Genomic DNA, 25,639 nt, shown 5'->3' with positions numbered 1-25,639 from the left:
GCTATTTTCCCTACTAAGGGAATGTAGTAGTTGTCTAATCATTTTAGCTGCCCTTCTTCTGTATCTTGTCCAGCTCCAGTACTGGATTGTGTTAAAAAGAAAAACCCTTTAAGAAATGGCTTACCAGCATCTCTTCAGTGGCTTGCTGTCCAACCACACTGCAGATGTCTCCAAAATTGGCTGCACATACCTTGCAGACAGAATGCAAGAAATAGCAACTAAGACCATAGTTTTAATACAGCAAAACCAAAGAGGAAAAAAAATAAACAGCTTTTAAAGCCATAAAAATGAGTTTTGGTGCAAACTCATTATCAGCTACTTTCCCATTCCATCACTTTCCATGGTTTAAAAAAAAATAAACCCCAAACTTTTCCTCAAGATTAATTTTTTTTTTAACCATAGAAGAACCCCAGAACTTTAATGAAAAGGAAGGAGAATGAAATGCATTCGAAGTGCTGTCAAATTAAACAACTTAAACACTTATCATGGGAAATAACCTAGTTAATGGCAGGGTGAGACTGAAGCACAGCCTCAGCACCTAAAAACCTCAAGGAGATATGCCCAACTACACTGCAGATATCTACAGCATAAGGACAAGGGCATTCTTTCTTTGTTTCTAATAATAAAGGTAGGGATTCTGGAAAAACAAATCTCAGTATCCAAAATAAAAATCTGTGGAAATGTGATCTACCAAGAAACCCCTACAGCTTTCACTTAATACATGTCAAAAGTGAGATCTAGCAGGAAAGTCATTTAGTCACATGGAAGTTCCAAGGTCATGACACTCTTCTCACAGATAATCTAGACCAGATGCTCATGATTCATACCTTACGAACATGAAACATTCTGCAGTCACAGCACATCTCGCAAAACCGAGGAAGAACAAGTCTTTCCGTGATGTCCTTTCCCACCATGGAGGCCATTTTACACATAATCTAATGGCAAGACAGACACTAATCAGGGATGTTTGCACAACACACAATTCTGTGTCAGTTAAGCAGAAGCTTTTTACATTTACTTTTCATTCTGATGCACATAATATTCTTGAAAAGTGCAAAAAATGTTGAAAAAAAACCCCTTGTTTAGAATTGAAAAGGTTTTTTCCCCCATTTCTTTTCATGATGTAACACAGCTGCAGAAGACATTTGCCTTTCACTAAATAAAATCAAATTAACAACTAATGGAGACAACTGGACTCTCAGAAATTACTCTCATACCTTACCAAACAGAGTTACAAAAATAAAACCAAACCAAAACAAGATTCTTTCATACTCCAATAATTAAAAAATGCATATGTATACAATTAACAGAAAATTGCTGGTAATTAATATGATTAGGAGACTTCTAACTTCCGCATGATTTAAAAATTACAACACTCCACACTGACCATATGCAACTCCCTAATACGAAATTCCCTAAAAAACATACCAAAGAAAGAACTCTTCCCTCTAACTGCTCTTTCATTCTGATTTGTAATAAAACTTTAAAAAAAAGGGGTAAACCAATTATTTTTAAATTTTTAAATTTCCTAATCACATCATTAGAACTGTTTAAATTCATTCTCCTGCAATAACAAATGATTGTTTTTCTAACACCTAGGAGGTTGATGGGCTACAGAAATTTTTGTCAGGTTTCAATCTCTTCAAAACCATGAAGAAAGGTAAAACTGCTCTGCTTATACTTTATTCCCTTTTATAATTGTAAGCTTCATCAAGAAGCACTAGAAATTTGGTGTCAAATGAAACAGTGCTGGGGCCTGGTTACTGTTTATGAGCCCAGTCACACTAGGAAAGTAAAATATTAAATGAGGTCTCTCTCAAGCGAAAAGAAAAACGTTCACCCAGCAGAAAGCATCAATACAAATTGCAAAAATTCAAGGAAAACATAAGGAAACATCTTCTGCCATTTCTCTTTTATAAATTAACTAATATGCTTACTATTTTAATTCAACACATACATTTTAATTATTAAGGTTGTGTCTAATGCAAAAAAGAAACCCACCAACCAACCATGAGTTAATCAACTCACATGCTTATTATTTTGTCCAATAAAACAAAACAAAATCAATAAAGAGAACAGACATACAGTAAAGGCCAATAGAACTGAGGCATCAAAGCTTTGCCACTGATAGAAATTTTCCACATAGGCAATTTAAACTTCCATAAAGCAAACAGACAAACTTGTAAAAAAACTGAAAAGCCAACACAGCAGATGCTTTAGAAGTCAATAAAATTAATCCCCTGTGCTGTCTTGACCAGCTGGGTTTTTTTCTTTACAGCTTATATAAGCTATTAAATTTAAATCTTAGCTTGACCCAAGTGTAAGAGCATAGGGAAGGTTACAGATTTGTTATGGAGATGAATATGTTTTTTTCTCCTAAATAACAGATGTGCAACTTGGAAACACACTACCATCACTGCAATATCAAGCATCCAGAGAAACTTTAGACTGCTGTGATTTGGTACTGCTGTTACTTACAGCCACAGCCTCCGTCTTCACATCATCGTTGCTGTCTGGAGCTGTCAGATCTATCAGAACAGGACAGACTTTGGTCTCCACATCGTATCTCTCTATGAGTTCTTGCTCCAACAGAACTAACAATGCTGCCTGGCTTGTTTTTCTTACCTATCATAAAAGGACAAAAAAATTGAACCAATGAATTTGAAGAGAGATTTTTGATTTTTGATTTGCACACAGTGAGAGCATAAGTGCTCCACAAGCACTTTGCAAACACCTTATGTTTGAAACAAACTGTGTTTGAACCCAAGAATACTTGCATATTGTAAGCTAAGACAATGCTATTCTAAGTGTCCACCTCCGTAATTCCCAAAACATGGGGCAGCAATGTCAACAGGAGTAGTCATGGCAAAGCTCAAGCAATACATAAAGTAAAGCAGCACAATTAATTGGAAGTAACATAGGAATGTGATTTTTACTAAACAAATCCTCTTTTTCTGAGATTAACAAGCTTGGCTGGCAAGGAATAACTGCATTTACTTCTAATGCATTTTAAATTCTGAGACACAATTTTGCTTAGTCCCATTTTAAAAAAATTGCACAAAAATAAAATACCCATTAATAACTGACTTCATAACCCCTGCCTCTCAAAAGAGTACTTTCATCAGAAGAGAAAATGTGACATACAGCAAGAGACCACATATACTGCAATGCAGCAATTTTGAAAACACATTTGAGCTCTTTGTTCCAGAGCTCACCAGCCAAATGGAGTATGGAGTATCAACAAAGGCTAAGACAATGAAAATAATCTCTCTAGCAAGAGAACATCAAGCAGAAGTATGGTTGCTGTATTATACATGAATTAGCAGAATATTGAAAATAATGTATCAGCTAGCATTAGTCTAGTCTGAAATGACTGAAGAAGCCTCTGGAAAGCTTTGGGCAAGCTAACTTATAAATGAAGAGAAACAAACCACGTGAGTTCAGTCCAAAACCTTCATCGGAATGATACACAAATAACTGGTCATGAAGGTACATAGCAGCATTAAAAACCTGAATTATACCAAGGACTCAGTTTTTCACTACTACGTAATGTTTTCGTTACATCATATGATGCTAAATTCAAATAATTTGGCATCCCACCACCTATTCAACTAGCTAGTAAACCCCTGGTAGAAGACACTTACCTGGTTATTCTGGTCTGCGAGGTATCGCACCACAATAGGCAGTAAGTATTTGGAGAAAGCATATGGGATTGAAGGTCTGTTTTCTTGACAGAACATAGCAATATGAGGCACCTGTTCCATCAGCTCTGCCCGCACTGTTGGCTCTGTCAGGATCAAAATAAAACCAAAAAAGGCACAATAAATGTTTACAAGCATACTCCTGGATACTGCCAGCATAAGCTTTTTACAGTCCTATACATACCAAGTATGTTCTCAAGTGTTCATGCCAGTGTGTTAATGTCAAGCTTCGTTTTGACAATCACCATCTTTTTGCAAAACCAGGTAGATCCATTATGACTACACTCTGTACTGTCCTATTTTCTCAGTAAAAACCCAAGAAGAGGTATAAGAGAGTAAGCCACCAAACATTATGAGTACCAGAATCTGTCTGAACTCCTTACGAGCGTCATCCACTTCACACAAACCTGATAAGCAGAAAGTCAACCCAAAACTAGTACCAGTATGAGAAGGAATGAACCGTGCAGGACTCTGGGCCACAGCTCTCAGGCAGGAAAGATCCCACGGATCTGGGCAACCAGCCATAACCAGAGACATTGATTTTCATCCTTTGCTTTTTAAGGCTACTGATGTCTTTCTCAGATAGAGAAGGTCCTGCATTTTTCCAGTTGCAGGTTAACTTTCCAGTTAAACCTTTCAGGCATGTTTTTCATCAAAGCTGGTGACTATTTGAAAAACATTTCATTCAATCTTTAAATTCAGGAAATGGTGCACTGCTTGAATGAATCCTGATCCCCACAGAACATGCACATATATTTGGGGGATGTTAGGAGAATCAAGAGAAATACAAGTGTTGATTAAATTCCAACTACTAAAAAACCAGATTCAATTTAAGAAGTAGGACATTATTACATGCCTGACAGCCCACTTGTCCAAAGGGGGAAAAAAAAAATTCTGAACTAAGTAATTTCACCCTTTCAGAATTTGCTGACATCTGTGGTTACAATTAGAGAACTGATTACCTATAAAAGCACATAATAAAACCCACCAAATACTCCCAAGTTACACTAATTTGATTTACAATTTTTTTAATAGTAAGATGTACACTGTTCACCGGATACACATGCCTTAATGAATTTTTACCTATAAACTGTTTGTGTAAAACTTGATGGTATGCCCAGAACCATCTTCCTTGGAATATTTGTAATTAACATGATATATTAAAAATATAACCTTTTGTTAAAAAGAAGCATTTAACTTGCATTTGTATTTAACATGGCCCATATGTGCAGCACTTGGCACAGTGATTACAAGTGTAAACTTAGGCCTGAATCAAACATAACAAAGACAAAGCAAGGACCATGCTGTGTGCAGTCTTTTCTTCACTGAGCACAAATGAACAGAAAAGATCACAGTGCACAAAGTAATCAAATGCCTATGGGCTCCACTTCTTTCACTATAGAATTAAATTACTTTCCCTATATAAAGACACATCAAAATCATAGACTTACAGAACTGTTTGGGTTGGAAGGGACTTTAAAGATAATCTAGCTCTAACTCCCTGCCATGGGCAGGGACACCTTCCACTAGACCAGGTTGCTCAAAGCCCATCCAACCTGGCCTTGAACACTTCCAGGGACCTCTGTAAAGTTTATGAATTGCTGACAATGTTACAAACTGCAAAACTAAATCCCAGATAAATCAATACTAAATAGGTTTGCTATTCATTGCAATAAAGTTAAAAAAAGTCTTGCAGTCTGCTCTGTATCTCTTCCCAAACATTATCAGGAACATACATAACAAAAGCCTTTTTATTTAAGCCTCCAGTGTTCTGAAACACATGTGATTGAACTTCATAAGCAATACTGAAATCCTGAAGTTTGTATTGAGGAAGTCTACACAAACTATGTCACAGTTTTAGCAGACCTGAATTAACAGAAATTAACAGATAGAAAAGGCTAAACTCTAGTGAACACTGTTTGTAGCACTAAGCATGACAGCTGACCAAAATAAGCACCTGTAAATAGAACAAACTAATAGTTAATGAGATCGTTAATTCTGAAAGCTGAAGTCTACATATCACAGTAATGCAAAGAAAGAAACTATTTCTACTGTAGTAACTCATCTTTCGCTTTCTTAAAAAAAAATTACCAAAGCAGTCCTTAGAACACAAGCAGGATAAGCTGCAATTCTTCATTAGGATGAGGTCTTGGGATGGGGGTGGGGGTGTGTCAAGCAAAGCAGACCAGATGTTTTTGAGAATTAAGTTGGCAAAGACATCTATTTTCCTCCTACACTTAATTCTGGTCCTCTTACCTGACAAGGCCTAGTTCCTTCAGTTCTGTAAGAGGGGTCTGAAATGTGCTGGAGAAAGAAGTCCTTTAACACGTTACCTTGTACATGTCAACATGCTTTTTTCTGTCTGTGTAATGACCTGCCCAAAGGCGGCTGAGTGAAAGCCTTGCAAACACCCTTCATCTGCAACTGGCCAGTATGCAACAGAAAGCACAGCAACTACAAACTGAAGAGTCCTTCCTTGCTGAGCATGTTCCGAGACAGAGAAAGCCATTATCCCTGCACACAGCCCACTTTCGAGAGTAACTCATTTGAAAACACTGCAGGTGGCAGAGCAGAAAGAGGAACCATCAGGCTGGGCAAGGAGAGGTGGAGGGCCGAGAGATAAGTGACAAGGAGGTAAGACCAGCAACTTAAGGGAAGGAAGATGGGAACTTGATGGACAAGAAACGGCAACCAGAGCCCAAAGAAAGGGCTGGAGGAATGTGTGCCCACCTTTCCCATAAGGCTGTTATTTCAAGACACGCCCAGGACATGATCTAGGGGTACAAGAAGCTTATGTCGCAACACTTATCACTAGGATCTCATTCTCACTTCCTGGGACTCATGCCTTGTTTCTTACAGCAGAAAGAGGATGACTTCGGGGGTGTAGGGGAGAGTTAAGCAAAATTAATTTGACTGAGGCTGCATGTTTGGCAGCAGTGCTTCTTCAATTGTTTCTGGATTTGCTTCGGGCAATTCCCACCCTCCCAGAGGCAAAACCTGCAGCTTCCATTTATGCCAATGCAACCCCTCGTGCAGGCAGACAACAAACCATATCAAAGAACTGATATGGCTGATGCAGCTTTGCCCCACCACAGCAGCATCATTAAACAGCAATAACTGACACTTAGATCGGTTTCAATATGCAGTCACACACTTCACTCAAGTAGCAGGACTGCCTGATGATGGAAGCAAGCAAGTGATGGTAAGAGAGGGTGCCGGAACAGAGTCAATGGAGCAAAATGCTGAGAAGCCCGATTTGTTCCTTTGCTTAGCATGAAACTGTGCAAAATGTTCACGGAGTAACTGCACATTTGGATTGCAGTCCAAACTCTGTGTCTTCACTGCTGAAGAAATACCACCTCTGTAATCAAAGCCAGTAAGAGTTCTGTATTAAGCCTAACATGAGCTATGTATAAAGCTTTGGACATGAGGCACTCAAAACGAGCAGACAGCTTCGATACCTCTTTGATAACTGTATCTTTTTGCCCACCCACTGATAAAGTAATGGCAACACTCCCTTTCCCCAAATTGACTACGTTTGCTATGAAATTGAATTAATGAATTTCTTTATGAAGTATTCCAGTAAGAGAGAGCAACATACACCAAAAGCATAAGATCCTTTTTCCTTCAGAACAGGGTTCATCTATTATGCAGCACTTATGTCAGCTGTCTGACAATACTGAAGATCCGCAGATGTAAAGTGAGACCCTTTCTTCCTGAGCTACTAAGCAAGCTCTGGCTTAGTGAGGAACACAGGCAGATGAGATAATGCAATTAAAGATTTGAAAAATTAATGCCTAGGAAAGAATTAGAACTGTAAAGTCACCTTAGCTCTTACATTCCCTAACTTTTAAGTACACGGCTCTGCGATCTGTGCAAGGGCAATTCAAACCAACAAACAAGCGAGCACTGTGCACATAACCGGTTGTGTAACACAACACCATAATTTGCTATCAAAAGGGGTTTGTGCTGCTCTGGGGAATTACTGCTACTATGCAAGAACCTGAACCTTAAGCTTACCAATTTAGATAAGAGCTCAATTCTTCCAAAGACTGAAGCATATGTTCCAGTGTGTACTGAATAGAGCCTAATCTTGCAGTCTGATGCTGTTAAAGTAGAACTTTTTTTTTTTCCTCATTATATTTCCTCAAGACCCAAGCAACAATGCCCAAAAAATACACCGGAGAGATTTCTCATTCCCTTCATCTATTCCTCAGCTTTGTCTTTATCTTAAACAGGTGGCAGCTCCAAGCACAGATTCCAGCAGGCTTAACACATGACAATGTCCACCACTTCAGTTTAAACTTCTCTGTTGTTTATAATCAAATTTATGGTTTGGTCATTGTGCTGGTTTTGGCTGGGACAGTGTTAATTTTCTTCATAGTAGCTGGTACAGGGCCATGTTTTTTATTTTTGCTGGAAACAGTGTTGATAACTCAGGGATGTTTTAGTTAGTGCTGAGCAGTGCTTACACAGAGCCAGAGCCTCTTGTGCCTCTCACATCACCCCACCAGCAAGCAGGCTGGAGATGCCTGAAGAGCTGGTAGGGGACATAGCCAGGACAGTCAATCCCAATGGACCAAAGGGACATCCCATACCATATGGTGTCATGCTCAGCATATAGAGCTGCGGGAAGAAGGAGGAAGTGGGGAGAACCTTCAGAGTGGTGGTGTTTATCTTCCCAAGCCACTGTTATGCATGATGGAGCCCTGTTCTCCTGGGGATGGCCGAACAACTGTCTGCCCATGGGAAGCGGTGAATGCATTCCTCTCGAATTCACAGTGAGGACATGGGCATCATCCTGAGTTGTTTACTTTCCTTACTCCTAAATCTAAGGCAGCCTAAGCACTGCTTCCAGCACAAATCCAAAGCGTGGGCCTGTATTAGCTACTACGAAGAAAATTAACTCCAACTCAGCCAAAACCAGCAAACATCAGTGAATGGAGCATGGTAGTATGAGTTAAAATCATTACACGCAGCTTCCTAAAGCATAAGAGCATCCAGCTGGGGAATACTGCGTTACGAATTTTTTTCAGTGCACGATACAGTCAGGACTAGGCTTCCACACAATATAAACAAAATCTGGGTGGAGCATTTTGCTTCATGTCAAGTTTCTATTTTAGGCACTCTGGAAAAATCACTGTGTACAGTTTTGTTCTCCATAACACTTGCCTGGAACAGTATTTTTCTGTTTGGCAGAGGAAGTATTTTTAAATACTGCTCTTTTTAAACTATCTCCTCAAACTATAAGTCTATGCCCTAAAGTAGCAATGTACTAGGAAAAAAAAACCCTGCAATTTGTCAAAACAAAAACTTAGAAAATAAGTACTAATATAAAAAAAATTAGATCTCGAAGCAAACTCATGCTTTCTTTTCTTACTTAAGCATTAGCATTTTATTTCATTCTGTCAGGTCTTGTGTATGCTCTACAAAATTATACTGAATTGAGTTTTAGAAATCAAACAAAATTAAGAGAATGACAAAAGACAGTGAAAATAGACTTCCATTTCTTCTCTTTGTGAAACAATTCTGAAAAGAAGTTGCCTGAATAAAATGACGCAGTTCTACTTCTCTTGATTTCCAGCATGAAACCACATGAAACCAGCAATATATTCCAACCAACATCTCCAGAACCTGGGCAGACTTTGATCCGCACACACAAACCTTCAATTTTAGCTCTTTCAGAAATCACCACTTAAATCAACATCCTAAACTGAGTCCAAAATCACAGAAGTAATTAACTGTTTCTTCATTCATGAAAAAACTTGCATTTCCCTAGAATTTGACACCATCTCTCATGTAAGTAAAGTGCCAACATGCTTACCTAGCTACTACTAGCACATACACTCAACTTTCATATATAAATGTGTTTCATCCCTGCTGAGGCTTCTGTATTCCACTTCAGCTATGAGGAAGTAAAGCACCACAGTTAGCTGTATACTGGAAATTATAAGGGGATTACTGCATGGTATAATACCAACTAATTGCTCCAGAACAGTTACTTGTAAATGAAGTAATTATTCCAGAGCCACCTCATAACCAGATTTATTTCATGATGCTTTCTTCTTCAACAACGTCCAGTAATTTAGAATAAAGTCTGCAAAGCTTTCATTATCCAAATATGACCACTCTGGAATACAAGCAGTAGTGAATTTCCACTACATTTGTGAGGGGTTGTAAGGTTTTTGTGTTGTAATATGAAGAATAACTACTGATGATGTTAGTGTCACTTCAAATGACAATTGTGATGAATGTTTTCAGTATATCTAAATATTATGAATATTGCTTTTTGTTCTTATTAAGGGTTGTGTGCAAGAAGGAAAGGTGCAAGTGCACAGCTTTGCATTAACACTTTCACTCTTAAAAAAACCCAAACAACTCACAGAGTCACAGAATATCCTGAGTTGGAAGGGATCCATAAGGATCATCAAAGTCCAACTCCTGACCTTGCACAGGATTACCCCAAGAATCACATCATCTGCCTGAGAGTGTCATCCAAATGCTTTGTGAGCTCTGTCAGGCTTGGTGTTGCGACCACTTCCCTGAGGAGCCTGTTCCAGTGCCCAACCATCCTCTGGACGAAAAACCTTTTCCTAGAGCCAACCTAACACCTCATACACACACACTGAATTAGGCAAAAGGCAAACAAAAATATCGATTTATAAGTTCTAGAGACAAATAAGCAGAACATAAAACACCTTTACACCCTTTCCTGTATAGATCCTCAGTTCTGTATTAATCCTGAATATAAAATCCACAGCATACCAAGATGCTGATCTGCCAGTAGCATGGCCAACAGTACTGCGATTGTGTCCATGACTATTCTCAAAGTGAGTATCACTTGCATGATCAAAGACAAATCTAAATAAATTCTACAGTCTGTCGTTCAAACTTTACTTATCCTCTTCTTTCCCAAATATAGCTTTCCCTTTCCTTCTTTTTTGCCTTCTACTGATACCCATATTTTCCTTTTTGATTTCTCTCATTTTGTGTTTCATCTTTCCCTCCAGCTTTCCTACCTTTTTTTAAGACAAAAGAAAATCTAGACAAGCAGAAATACACTGTAACCAGGGCCCATCCCTTTTATCTTAGGAGTCCAGCAGAAAGGGTGATGTGTCTGACACATGTGCTGCTTCAGTAGTCAGGTTTTTTTCTCTCAGTACCAAAAATGGATTTCATTACTGACTGGTACAGCAAGGAATGAAATACAGACTAATGAGAGAGGGTACAGTCACTGTTAGTCACCCACCAGATGCATGGAGAGACAAAAGAGGTTCATATCAACCACAGGAAAAAATTCTTAGCGTGGCAGGAGGTGGGAGATGAGGTACGGAAAATCCTGAAACATGAAGATGTAGAAGGGCAGAAAACACAGCTGGAGATAGCGACAGCTGGGAAAGGCAAATATTAGCATTGCCGTTAATGTTGCTTATATATGAAGATTTTTTTAAATGAAATGCTGCAGCATGTGCTATTCAACAGGTATTGTTGGCATTCCTCACTATACCAACAGCAGTAATTGGACCTACCTTAGTAAAACCATTTAAGCACACTACTAAGTAATTAAGGTTGTGAGGCCATTCACATTAAGCCCGATTATAGAGCTTCAAAACTTAACAACCAATTAGTCTAATAATTGTTTTTAAAATCAGTTTGTTTTGCAAACTGCATTCACAACTGATTCTTTGCAGTAAAGGGACTACTTTTCATTCAGAAGAAAAAAAAATTCTAGTTGTCTATATGCAAGTGAAAAATGCACCAGTTTTTCAGGAAATCACTTTGTTTTTCTGGCATCATTTCTTTAGAAAGATACCTATATGTATGTATTTCATACTATATTAAATTACCGCACATATTTTAGAAATAAAGATAATAGGCTTTTTACGAACTCTCAGAAAACAAGATGCAAAGCTTCTGGTGCCTCTTAAAAGCACACTAAGCAAAATGCCACTAATGCCATAATTCTGGCTGAGGCTAACTTTCAAAGCCAGTTAATCACACTTCAGCACACAGTGATGAAATCTTGTAGCATCTAGGTCGCTCACAAGCTGGTACCAAAACAAAAAGTTTGAATTATATTAATTTACTCAAGTGAAAAAATCAGACATAAGGCCCTTGTTCAAGCTCACACAAGTCTGGCTGGTCTACATTTGAGAATGAAGAAGACCCAGCTGTTTTAACACAAAGATCAGCATTTTATCTTTAACAAGGGTTTATGGGGGATAACTTCACATTTGCCAAGCACTGAGCTTTTATGCCAAGCTGCTTCTCAGCTTGCATTGATTCAAAGACACCATAAAAACATTTCAGTAGAAAATCATACCCGATATCCTTAAAGAAACAGAAATTACAAAGTGATTAAACAGCCAAGTCAGAAGGTATCTCAGCTGTAGCTACTCTAAGGAACTCACTACCAAAGACAGTAGGGAAGTCCAGAGTTCAGGACTGAAAAATATCAGTGTTTGTCTTCATTGCTGTAACTGAGTGTTGTGTATGCTGGGTACACTCTTCAACTCCAACCTCATTATACCAACTACTGCCAAAAAAGGAAAGTACCTCCTTTTCTGTGACTTGATTTGGCAAGAGAAGACAAATACCTCCAAATGTTAAAAGAACAGGCATAAGACTAGTGAGTATCAGCAATTAGAAAGGAGAAGACCTGTACTTCTCACAGTCATAGTTGAGTTTGACTTTTCAAGTTTGTTTCTATTTTTCTTTATTTATGCATTTAAACATGGAGGCTTGACTGCAGGATGGCTCTAACCATAAAAATATCTGGCTCTAACCAAGCAAGTTAAAACACACAAGTACTTTTACAATGTTTTCTTACTCCAAATTCAGGGGCTTTTATGTTTGACAGATAAATTGGAAAAAATATTGTATATGGAGAGCAGCAAAAGATAAGAGAAAAATTAACAAGTGTAGTAATAGCAACTTTAAACACACACACAAAAGCAAGCTCCAAACCACGCAACAAAACCAAAACCCCCAAACAAAAAATTAACAGAGTCCACTGTGCTGCAGTCAAATACCAGTCAAACACATATATTAAGCTACAAAGCAGTTCTAGTTCCCTAATGAATTTTCACATGGCTTAAGACACAAGGATATTCTAATAACCTGTCTTACCGAAACCAGCTAAGTCCAATACTGCAACTGCTCGAGGCACAAGACTCACAGTTAAGTTTTCAGAAATTTAATTTGTGGGGCAGATGCAGAATCCAGTGCTACAAGTTTGGCAAATCTGAGACAACCTCTACAATGCAGGAAAAGCCTGAACTGCTGCTTTTACTGACGCTGAGAAAATATCAACCCTGACTAAAAATGTACTCCACCCTTGTTAAAGGCAACAAATTGATTTGAGCTCGACTCTTGGCTTCCACTACATTTATGCCTAAACAAACTTCAATTTGACACACTTAGTTGGTCACCAATGAAAAGCCTAAGGCTACAAAGTTGTTGCAAGAGACAATTTTCCCCGAGACATATTTGTCTCATACTATAAACTGAAGTGAAGCTTCATAAAGTTTCTGATGCTCCAAATTGTTCACAGGACCACACAAACAGGCACTGTATATGCAGACTTCAGAAGCAGAGCTTTGCTAGGAAAGCACTCTAGAAACAGTAGCATGCCAGTGTTCTCAATTAAAGACATTTTATCGTAAGTGAATAGTGACTTCTTTTCCTGCTTAAAGAATCCTTGGAGAGATACTCAATACAATTATGTAATGCTCACAACAGGCTATTTTTCCTGGCTAAACAAGGACATTCCCTCAGAAAAAAAAAAAAAAACCAAACATGCATTTTAAATTAAGACAGTAATGACAGAATAACAGAAATCAGCAGAGTATCTTTTTACCCCTAGAAAGCATTATGTTCTACAGTTCCAGAAGAAGGGAGAAAAACGAACAGACATTAAACAGAAGAAACATCTTCTTCCAATTCGAGATTTAACACAAGTTTCTCTCCCTAGCACTCAGACAGTAAGAAAAGAACGACCTTCAGATTCTTTCTGATGTTTTGCTGCTAAAGCCTTTCTTCCTTCTGGTGTTTCAACCGCATCAGCTACACTGAAATCAAGCCCTTAATTCTTTTTAAAGCATCTTTAAGCTGGAATTTTGTTGCAGCTCTGTCCACACCATTTTTCCCTTTATCAATCACCCATCACTTTTTAAGAGCTTCTTTTCTTTCACATTTGTTTCTCCTTATTCTCCTGCTTTTGCTCTTTATCCCAAACACCCAGCAGTCCCACTATATCGATTAGCAACAGACACACTGTATCTACAGAGATGTCCTGCTCATAGCAAGGACAGTGTTGTGCAGGAGAGCAGACTTTTGGCATCTTCAGGGATCTCCTTGGTAGAGTATCACCATGGGATAAAGCCCTGGAGAAAGGAGGGGCCTAAAAAAGTTGTTTAGTATTAAAGAATCACCTCCTCCAAGTGAAGTCAGGTTAAAACACCAGGAAGCCTGCATGGATGAAAAAGGAACTCCTTAACAAACTCAAACGAAAAAAGGAAGCTTACAGAGGGTAGAAGAAAAGACAGAAAGCCTAGGAGGAATACAGAAAAATTGTCCAAGCAGATAGGGATCAGGTTAGGAAAGCTAAAGCCCTGAGAGAATTAAATTTGGTCGGGGAGGGGTGGGGGGGGGTCAAGGGCAACAAGTATATCAGTGTTAAAAGGAAGACTAGGAAAAACGTGGGTCCTCTCCAAAAGGAAGTGGGAGACCTGGTTACCCACAACATGGAGAAGGCTGAGGTAGTCAGCAACTTTTTTGCCTCAGACTTCACTGGCAAGTGCTCCAGCCACACCAGCCAAGTCACAGAAGGGGAAGATGGGGACTGGGAGAATGAGTAACTGCTCACTGAAGAAGATTAGGGTTGAGGTCATCTAAGGAACTTGAAAGTCCACAAGTCCACAGAACCTGATGCAATGGATTCGCAGGTCCCAAAGGAAGTGGTGGAGGAAGTAGCTAAGCCACTATACATCATATTCAAGAACTATGGCAGTCTGGTGAAGTTCTCTTTGACTCAAAAAGGGAAAACAAAACTCTCATTTTTAAAAAGAGAAAAAAGGAAGACACAGGGAACTGCAGGCCAGTCTCACCTTGCTGCTTAGCATGATCATGGCAAAGATCCTCCTGGAAACTGTGCTGAGGCACATGGAAAATAAGGACATGACTTGTAAAAGCCAACAGATCTTCGCTAAGGTCAAATCATGCCTAACAAATTTTGTGGCCTTCTACAATGGGGTTATAGCAGCGGTAGATAAGGAAAGAACAATTGTCATCATCAACCTGGACTTGTGCAAAGCATTTGATGCTCTATCTTGTTACATCCTTGTCTCTAAACTGGAGACACATAGCTTTGACAGATGGGCCTCTCCATGGATAAGCAATTGGCTGGATAGTTGTACTCAAAGAATTGCAGTCAATGGCTCAATATCCAAAGGGAGATCAGTGACGACTGCAGCTCCTCAGGCATCAGTTTTGGGACCACCTCTGTGTAAAATCTTTGTCGGTGACATGGACAGTGGGATCGAGTGCACCCTCAGCAACTTTGCCAACACCACCAAGCTATGTTGTGCGGTTGACATGCTGGAGGGAAGGGAACACATCCACAGGGAGCTTTACATTCCTGAGAAGTGGCTCCATGTGAACCTCATGAAGTTCAACAAGGCCAAGTACAAGGTCTTGCACCTGCATCAGGACAACCCCTGGTATCAATAGAGGGTGAGTGGAGAACAGATAGAGAGCAGCCCTGAGGGGAAAGACTTGGAGGTGCTGATTGACGAGAAGCTCAACACAAGGCAGCAATGTGCGCTCACAGCCCAGAAAGCCAACTGTAATCTGGGCTGCATCCAAAGCAGCAGGACCAACAGGTCAAGGGAGGGGATTCTGCCCCTCTACTCCAGTCTTCTGAGACCCTACCTGAAGTGCTGTGTCCAGCTCTGAGGCCCCCAGTGTAAGGAGGATGTGGACCAGTAGCAGCATGTCCAGTGGAGGCCACAAAGATGATGAGAGAAGCACCTCTCCTATGAGGAAAGGCTGATAGAGTTGGGGTTGTTCAGCCTGAAAAGAGAAGGTTCTGGGAGGACCATGTTGCAGCCTTCCAGTACTTGAAGGGGGCCTACAAGAGTGCTGGAGAAGGACTTTTTATAAGGGCACGTACTGACAGGATAAGGGGTAATGGCTTCAAACTAGAAGAAGGTAGGTTTAGAATAGATACAAAGCAGGAATTCTTCACTATGAGAACCGTGAGGCACTGGAACAGCTTTTCCAGAAGTTCTGGATGCCTCATCTCTGGAAGTGTTCAAGATCAGGTTGGATGGGGTTTTGAACAACGTGGTCTCATGGAAGATGACCCTGTCCATGGCAAGTCCCTTCCAAGCTAAACCATTCTGTGATTCTATGATATTTTCATCTTGCTTACCAATTCCTGCTGCCTCTCTTACCTTCACAACCAGTTTCCCAAAAGGGTCTAAAAGAACAACTTCAGCATTTAAATTCTATCACAATTTGTGGAAGTTTCGCACAAATGTTTTTCAAGTTTATTTTCAAGGCAAGAAATTAATCTTTATCTACAAAGCTAAAATAATCACATAGACCTACTGAGTAGAAGAAATACATCACAAAAGTTATTAAAAATGTACTGCTGGAAAGTGGCAATCCTACATTTTGAAGGGGTTTTATCCTGTTGACAAAAGTACTAAGGAAAAGAGTTGTCTTTGGGAAGTGATTTAGAGAAATTAAATTTTACAGTATTTTATTGCATTTGCAGAAGTCTAGTTTGAATATTGAAGATGAGAAAGAACTTACTGGTCCTTTGCTGAACATCGGTTCAACGCTTCTGACTTCTCCCCACATTAACCAGTAAAATGTTTAATGCTACCTACCTGAATCATCAGCTAATCTGCTGATTCTCTCCAACACAGCAATACAATCTCTCTCATCATCACTGACTTCTTTCAAAGTGTCCAGCAAACTTCGAGCCACCATTTGCCTAGTTTACAAGAAAGATTAAAAAAAGCAGCATTATTTGTGTCCAGAAACCCAGATAAATGAAAATATTGTGCAATCATACAAGTTTCTCACATCAAAGAGTAAAATGTCACATATCTTCACTTTTAATTCAGTAAATTTAGTTAGCCCTGCTTTGGGAATTCTTAATTGTGATACCTGGCATAATCTTAAAGAACTATTCGCTTTAAATGTAACAGCCACCAAGACCAAAAACAGTAATCATCTGCTAGGAGGGCAAACAGGAGCTCAATATTAGGGAGTCAGTATCAGCCTTCCATCCACATCTCTGAGTTCCCCAGCTTGTTCCATACTAAGCAAGACAACACAACATTGTTAAAATGTTTTTAAGTAGAATTCTGAACTTATTTCACAAAAGCATGAACACTCAAGCTGAAGATTTCGACATCAAGGGTGACATTTACAAGTTAAACTTCATTAAAGTGCTACAGGTATATACTGTGAGCAGTGGGTATATACCGTGAAAATAAAACATGCTACCCAACCCATGTGTACCTGTGACATACATTAAGCAATATAGAAAATGAAACATTAAGAAAATATGAAACAAGTCATAGTCAACTCAGTTACTACCTCTAATGCACAAGAAATTTTTCTGTGGATTAACTTGTGAGTGACAAGACATAGTCACATTTGTGGTTTTACCCTCTAAGGTTCTCTTGCAGCCTACGTTACAAAATCATACCCATTGGTAACCTAGACAGCCTTACACATTAATTTTTTAAACAATGCAGTGGGAAATGTGTGGCAATCAACCTTTCTCCTCAACAAGAGCCTGCAATGGTGTAACTCTCTTTTTTCACCCGTTTGGACAACATGGGTTGAACTTCAGAGAGCTAGCAGGATTAACCCAAGAGTGGAAAGGGCCAAGGAACAGTGTCCAAGACGCTGGTAACTCCTGTACCACCCTGGAGCAACTTATCAAAATGCTGAAGCAATAAGCGTCAAGTGCCAGGTATTTCCAGAACTGATGGAAACACTCCTAGGATGCAGCCTAGGTATAAGCACTGCTGACAAACAGCAGTGCTGTAGACAAGAGCAGAAGCTTACCTAAACTTTATCATGTTCACTATAAACAGTTGAACATGAGTGATGGTAAAAAACTGGTAAGATACAGATGGTTACATTCCTAGTGCATGAGGAAAGCTTGAAAATTTCACAGTTCCATGCAGAGAAATGCAGTAGGTTTTCATGAATTCCCAAAGCTAAGCAGACATTTCCATTTTCTCAAACTGAAAATCAACAACTTAAATATATCGCATTGGCTACTTGCAAAACGATCTTAAACTAAACTGTTTTGACAAACAGATAAACAAAATCTTCTAAAAAACAAACTGAAAAAAACTGTTTGTCCTTAACATATTTCCTCTCCCTCACACTTTTCAACTCTATCAAGTGCAACATCTCTCAGCAAAGATGTTGATATGCAGTTAAAAGTTCAGCTATCAAAACCTCGCAGAGGGAAACAGACTACGTGACACACTAACCTAGAAGCAGAGTTGACTTGGTCTTTTAAAGGGCTGGACACCCCTGAAAAGAGAAGAGGAACAGATGAAGCATATTTCATAAACCACTCTGTGTGGACACATTTGTCTCCTATATATTAAATGTAATCTTGGAAAGTGAGAGACAAACCAACTGACCCACCGATTAAAGTCCCAGCAAGTAAGGAACCACAATGAACAGTACTACATCTCGTCTAATAGAAAGCACTACATCCCATGTGACTCCTGGGGACTATGGAATGGCTCCCTACTACGTTCAGAGTTTTGAGAAGACTCATCTCACAGAGCTTTGTTAGCACTATCCTGGACTGAAGTGGCTGGATCCTAGAGTAAGTCTTTGCTAATTCCTTCAAGTTGGACAGATGGCCATGCAGAGGCCATAAACCTTCTGCTCAAGAGGAGGAGATGAAAACAAATCTTAACCTGAAGTAGAAGAGACTTATCTATTAAATCCACTCAAAGCTAAGGGACATTCAACTTATTCCCTGGACTACATGTAGAAGATGACCCCCACCTGCATCCAGATGGTATTTCATTTTTTGGCTTGAAAAGAAATCAATGGATCTCCTTTTATGTTTAGCAGATTCTGGTTGAAAGCATTACAGCAAAGGGCACCAGGGTAAGCAAAGCTCACTCTAACAAACCTAACTGGGTAGGCAGCAGCCAGTAATCACAGAGGAATCTCATAATTCCATCCATTCATCCACCAACGAGGGAGATGATGGCCACTCATGCTCTCCAAACATCAAAAGCTCTAGCCTAGTTCTGCCACTATCCCAACAATCTCCCCAGATGATTCTCATCTCAAAAACACAAACAGAGGTCACAGCTAAACCTACTTTTGTATTTTCCACAGGCTGACAGCTGGCGCGTAGGCAACTACTGTGGAATGACTCGAGCCCCGCAAGCTCACACTTTTAACATGCTCTGCTTACTGCAGAGAAGAGAGTAAGCAACAGTCCCTGGTGCCCGGACCAGCAGCCTGGTCTTCCCTCTCACACAAGCACTGCCAGTCAAGCTACAAAAAGCCTACAACAGAGGATGTACTGAACTATCCGTGCACAGGAGCACAACGTAAGGCAAGCGTTAGCTTGCCCTGCAACTTGCCAGGTGAGTGCCAGGTGAGCACTTTGGAATTTTAAACAGAGCTCTGAAGGATGACCTGTCTGGTCTAGACACACACAAAACAACAAAAATAGGTAGACACACTTCATGCTGCAGAGGCAAGAAAGTATTTCCTGTGACAGGGAAAAAGAGGTCAAGCAGGCTTCCTCCAGGGATAATGACAGCATAAACTAAAGTTTGCATAAACTGCATTCTAACAGGGAATCAAACTACGTGTACTCAGTACCTATAAGAGATAAATGACTCCACCAACATTAATGATGACAATATAACTGATGGGAATGGCATATATGCTGTTACTACACATTCCTCCCAGTTATCAGGGTACAACTTGTGAACTGCGATTAATGGTTTCTTGCCATTTCCCTCCTGCTGCTGGCTTGGGTTTGTGTAGTACTTGCCTCTAATGAGACACTAAGCTCCACCATGAATTTCTACCTTTACACATTCCCAGTGCCAGAAGAGCTGTCTTCATCACAACAACTCATAGAATTGCATCTTCTTGCCCATTCAGTCAGATCTTGTACCCAGTTCCTCCAGGTCCAGAGAGACTTTTGCTAGCTGCTTTGGCAAGTGACGCTTCAAATCAGTAACCCTACAGCTGTGAATTCCCAAAGAAAATTATTTATTCACCATATATGTCTTTGGTATATGACTGCCACCTAAGCAGCAATGTATCTATTTATCCATTAAATAGTTTACACACCAAAGAAAGACAGAGGTCAAAGGCTGCAATGTGGCATGCAGTACAAGCACTTCCATTACCACGAGCAAAAGTAGAGGATATTTAGCAAAATTCAAGTTTTCATGAGACTGTCCAACATTAGAAAAACTGACAGTTAGGATGTAGGCACGCTTCACTGGGATTAGCAATGGGATAAAATAGGGATAGATTACAAACACACTGCCTTTATGCCCACAGACACGTGACATGTATTTTGAATACATATGGACATAATCAGGATTTGTGATGACATACACAAAGAAAAACTATAAATATCTTTGCTTTGCTCATTCAAACTCCTTTGACCATCATAAGGCCTTAAAATAAATTTCCACTATAGCATTTAAATTACTTCATCTGCACAAGGCATGCATTTAGCTAGTAAGGATATTAAAAAAAAAAAAAAAGAGAGAAAAAATTAAATAAGGTGATTTTTGTTCTTCACCCGTTTTTGCAGAACTAAAACAAGATTAGATTACATTTTGTATTCAAATTAATATTGGTATTAATAAATGAGCTTAGCACCATTTTTCTCAAATACTCTCAGAAGATATCCAGAATAAACTCTAAATCTCAAAATCAACATATTTGTACCCTTCTTAAGAAGGATGACTAAATATGCAGAGGTAAATTTAGTATTAAGTAATTACGACTTCTCTTAGTGCTCTGGGAAAACTGTCCTTTCTAGTCCAGCTTACGTTATTTTAATGCACACTTATATGATAACATTTCTCAAGCTATACTGCTACTCTTCAGTAATTTATTTGGTATACACATATATGCAAATTTGTGTGCAAAGAACCATTGTTCTGAGGTTTCATTTTTACTAAATTTTATTCTTTCATATCCAGTAGGCTCAGAAAGACTGAAACATGAAAACGGAGTAGAGTTAGAGATCAGGAAAAATAACAACATTTATGCTAAAATGACAAGAAGTGTTCCAGTCAGGACAAACCCACTACAGTTTCACCTGCTTGACTTTGGTATGAGTACAGCATTTCCTTACTGTCAGTACTCAAATACCCAGAAAAGAAACTTTACACTGGGTTAGGCTGCACAGAGAGAAGAGAAGTGAGCAGGGAGAGTAATAACTGCAGTTGAGGATAACCAAATTCTCAATTAACTTCTTGGTTATATTCTGATCATATCTAAACAAAAAAAAAAAAAAAGGCAAGAAGGTCTTGACATCCCACCAAACATACTGTCTTGAGAGGTTTTTCATATACATTACAGCAGAGGGACAAAAAACATTGTTCTGTTTTAATGGGGGCACTTTATGCATGCAAGTCCTGGTTTTTAAATACACAGCTAAATTATGTTCTTGACTCCACAGCCCTGACACATGGGAAAATTTATCATTACGCTTTCAATTTACCCCTAGTCAATTCCTTGGAAAGAAATTGACCTCTCAGTTCCTGACACACAGCATACATTCTACAACTTTCTATTTTGCAGAACTAGGGGCATGTAAAACCAAGGTTTATATTGGGACCGTTGGAGTGAGGAATCAGATAAACACATTAAAATAATTCATTGCCACGCATGGTACAGCCTCCTTGCTGACGCCAACCTCTCTTCCCCCTGGAGTCTAGAAAGCACAAAGGTCAGCTTCTTCTACCAACCATATGAAGAATGACATCTGTGCCATGAAGTCAGAGCAGCATATCTTTTAGCCAAAAGAGACAAATTACCCAAAAAGCCCTAGGCCAAATCTTGATGTACACTGCAGGCAGCAAAACTGTTACTTTTAAGCTGTATGTGAGTACACACATGTATGCTTACTCCCTCCTTGAGATCCAGTATGTATATCCTCAGTTACTGCTGACTGCTGTTCTACAAGTATTTTTTAAATTAAACTGTTTCCAAAAAACTTTTTCAAAAGACATCAGGTATTCTCCCAAGGGAAAAGCTAAGAAATACTTCAGAACACAAAGAATCTGGCACGAGGACAGCTTAAAGTTATCTACACAGATATGCAGATACAGTCTTGATAGACAAGACTGATCATACAGATGAATGTGAGTATGCCAAGATCTGCTCTGGTTTGAAGAGAAAAAGCAATAACAATTCCTCATAGCCCTATGAAAAGGAAGGATCTGTTGTTCAGGAGCTGTCTCACTGTTAAAGCAGATCTATTGATGCATGTCCTATAGTTCTGAGCCTTCTTAATGAAGAACGGAAGCAAGTTAACAGCAATAAAGACTAGGAAAACCCACAAAGGTTTTTAACATGAAAAGATAGAAAAGCCATGCTCCAAATTGCACCAGTAACTGGTTTTAAAGCAAAAAGCACAAGGGAATCCTTATTCGTTCATGTATGCTCACACACCAGGGCTACCAGGCACAAGAAGATCCTCTGTTTTACGGTGGTGGTTTTGGCTTTCTGCTTGGCATCAAATCTTTCTGCAATACAATATTGGATTATTAAGGCATATGTTAGAGATGCTTCTCAAATCTGTTCTGGAGGCAAGCTCTTCATTAATCAAACCATAACCTGACTCTCACTTGCCTTGTTTTTCAGATACAAGACAAGTCATTTAGTGTAACATTTGTCAGGTTTCCCTCCATTCTCACAGACTAAGACAAATCTGGGGTGCTGATGAGAAACAGCTGAAACAGTGAGAACATAAACTGTAACATATGAAAAATTGTCACAAAGCAACTCCTTCCACCATTTGGGAAGCCGATAAAGGATTCCCTACCTCTGTCTTTTTTTTTCCAGTTCCTCCTGTCAAAAATCTTATATATTTAAATGAAGAAGACATTCCTATTTCCAAGTTCCAAGTCCAATCTACTGACATTTCTTAGAATGCAGCCAGATTCATTTCCATCTCAAAACAACCGGCTGAGAAACCATGAGAACTTGAGGAATCAACTTTAAGGAGACTAGACTTTTGCAGGAGTTGTTAAAAATTCCTTCACTTTAATCATTCAATATAACCACAGACTGCAAATATGATGCATAGGTAGGTGACTAACCAGACAGAAAAATATAACAAAACCAAATTCAAAGAGAAATAGTACTTAAATTGAAAGATTTAAAAAAAAAAAAAAATCCCACAGTAAAAGTAAATTCATGTATTTAAAGAGAAGAAGAAAAAACCTTACTCTAATTTGCCCAAGCTCAGTGATTATGTTTCAAGGGTTTGGGCATCTATAATGCCCAAATTTCAAGCTTCCACCCAAATGCAGTTTCCAGGTCACAGAAACAACCAAAACATTATTAACTCAGTCATAATATTAAAAAAATGTTATACTATACATAAGTAATTGGATGTGTTTATACCACACACTAAGAGACATTAGAATAAACAAATGTAATTTATCTTTCCCTATTAAATGCTCCAGTTCTTCTGCCTAGCAAAAATCCCTCCTATTATTCCTGAGACTAATGCTGAATCATCATAAACTGCCTGCAGTAGTCACTAACACTTAGTGTGACATAGGTGTTACTCACAGTTATATCACAAATAGTTATCATATGCTATTCTCTATATTTTCTTATGCTACAAACCACAATAGGCCTACAAAGAGAGCTAGGATTAAAAAACGTTTGTACCAGCAAAAATAATTCAAAAGAGCAAGCACACCAAAAAAAAAAAAAATATCTGGGAAAACTACAGTTTTCCAATCACCTGCAGGAAAGGAAAGGATGCATAAAGCTAGACACAGTAATTAAAAAGATTTCAAGCTTATGCATGCCCCACACACCATGCTATCCATACTGAGAAAATCAGATGGAGTTTTTTCTTAAGCAGGCAACTAAAATATTAGAACCACTATACTTGTTTAAAATTCAAGTAACACAACTTGAGTTCCTGATCTTGTTCTTCTCCCTACTGGCTTTTATTACATAATTATCACCAGCAGCGCTAAAGGCTCCTCTTCCCTCCCTCCCTATGTGAAGTCAAACACAAAAAAAAACCTCTCTGCTGGTTGTCAAATTGCTGATTTCATCTCAAACTGTGTAATACAACAAACTTTATGTTTCAGGAGAACAGGAAACTTTAAAATTAGGCATTTCAGAACTAATTTGTGCATACAGATTTATGCAGGTTGTAACAAGAGAAACTATTCCATAATTGTCAGCTTCAATTTAATTAGGATGAAAACCTTTCAAATGGGGGTATGTTCATACACGTAAGTATGGAATTTTAAGTACAGTTCACATGACTGAAGTTAAGCACAGGGTTAAATTCTTTCCTAAACCAGGCCATGAACAACAAAGTAGAGGCTAACCTATTCGATGGTTGATCACAGACAAAGCTTCTGCACACTACTGAATTAAGAATTCAACATAAAAGCAAACACACTGTTAAAAACTTACTTGAAGCCTAAACTAAACTATGTTAAAATGAAATACCACAAAATCTTGACCTGAACGTATTTTATACAATTCTGTGATCCCCCGACTGTTTGTAGTTATAATTAAAATAAATGCTGGGTTTGAACTTCTCCATTCGACTGCAGAATGTCTGTGTGTAAGGGGTGGGGTGGGGGTGTGTCTAAATGAACTATGCTACAGTACCTGTGCATTACAGAAATAAAAAGGGGAAAACGCAGAACACAGTATTAACTGGGCAAGTTCGTTTTCAGTAACCAGAGGCAGCAATACTCACACTGTAAATTACAAAGGAGATCGATCCTCAGAAACACTTCTTGGGTTTCTCTAGCAATCTACAGTGCTGTTCACTATGCTCTCCTGACGTATTTTCTTAAACTCAGTTTCCACAGAGAATTATGGATTGAGTTTACTATCATCTTATAATCCTGTGCCAACAGGAATGCTAGCATCCACAAAAGCCCTAAAAGTATGTGGTCCAATTAATGAAAAAGTCCTGAACTACAGTTGCTTAAAAGGTAAGCAAGCAAATATTTTTCTGTTACCACTAATATTTTGGAATTATTTCTGTAAGTAGGAGGAACATGAGCAACCAGGAGAAGGAATGGGAATTGAAGAATCTTGTAAAGGTGTTGGTTTGGGTTTTTTAATTATTTGTATTCCATACAAATTAACTTCAGTCAGATTTGAATTAGATGACAGGACATTTAAAAAGCATACCTGTTAAATATGTTCTCACTTGCAGCGTACTTGTCCAATCTTCCCAACGGCGTCAACATTTCATCTTGTGAGACAAAGTCCAGGGCTGAAGGTATAATAATCACATCAGACTCTGAGCTGTAGTCATCCACACCAACTATCAGAGACATCAGAAATATTCCTTATAATCACAGTATTTTAACACTAAAATGATGTCTGTTGTTGGTCTGAAATACAGAAGTCTACGCAAGGTCCCCTTGACAATATATTTAGTAACTGTACTGCATCATTCCCCCCATCTTTCCCTATCCCCATAAAGCCTTTTCCATACAAGCATGACTGATGATGTATAGCGGATTTTGAGTCATTTTCTCCAAATTCCCAAGTAATATGCATCACTAAATTTCCAAAGTTCCCGGTATTTTTGTCTGACAAACAGTATTTTCATACCTTATATTTTTATCAAGTAAATTACTTTCAGCTGTAAAGTAAAGTCAGCGTTT

General features: G+C 38.8%; 1 protein-coding gene across 11 annotated transcripts in view; it reads right to left on the bottom strand.

Annotated features, from left to right (window-relative positions):
- LOC114060720 (serine/threonine-protein phosphatase 4 regulatory subunit 1-like) overlaps positions 1 to 25,639 on the bottom strand; it is a 58,836-nt gene that overhangs the window by 17,493 nt on the left and 15,704 nt on the right. For 4 of the 11 annotated variants that reach the window (XM_027890447.1, XM_027890441.1, XM_027890438.1 and 1 more), the window contains 6 exons: positions 25,158 to 25,293; positions 16,598 to 16,704; positions 3,645 to 3,787; positions 2,479 to 2,625; positions 828 to 935; positions 125 to 190 (listed from right to left, as the gene is read on the bottom strand). In XM_027890447.1, coding sequence (XP_027746248.1) covers positions 125 to 190; positions 828 to 935; positions 2,479 to 2,625; positions 3,645 to 3,787; positions 16,598 to 16,704; positions 25,158 to 25,293 — 707 coding nt within the window. Of the gene's footprint in view, positions 1 to 124; positions 191 to 827; positions 936 to 2,478; positions 2,626 to 3,644; positions 3,788 to 16,597; positions 16,705 to 18,229; positions 18,273 to 19,810; positions 19,974 to 25,157; positions 25,294 to 25,639 lie in introns of those variants that run through there. The other 7 variants (XM_027890443.1, XM_027890444.1, XM_027890440.1 and 4 more) reach the window with 4 other exon arrangements.

The sequence above is a fragment of the Empidonax traillii genome, unplaced genomic scaffold, assembly GCF_003031625.1.
Source record: "Empidonax traillii isolate 1590-97213 ecotype Southwest subspecies unplaced genomic scaffold, ASM303162v1 scaffold288:size648122, whole genome shotgun sequence".
In the NCBI taxonomy this organism is placed as follows: domain Eukaryota; kingdom Metazoa; phylum Chordata; class Aves; order Passeriformes; family Tyrannidae; genus Empidonax; species Empidonax traillii.
Note: the sequence above shows the minus strand (reverse complement) of the source record. Positions and strands in the feature narration are given on the sequence as shown.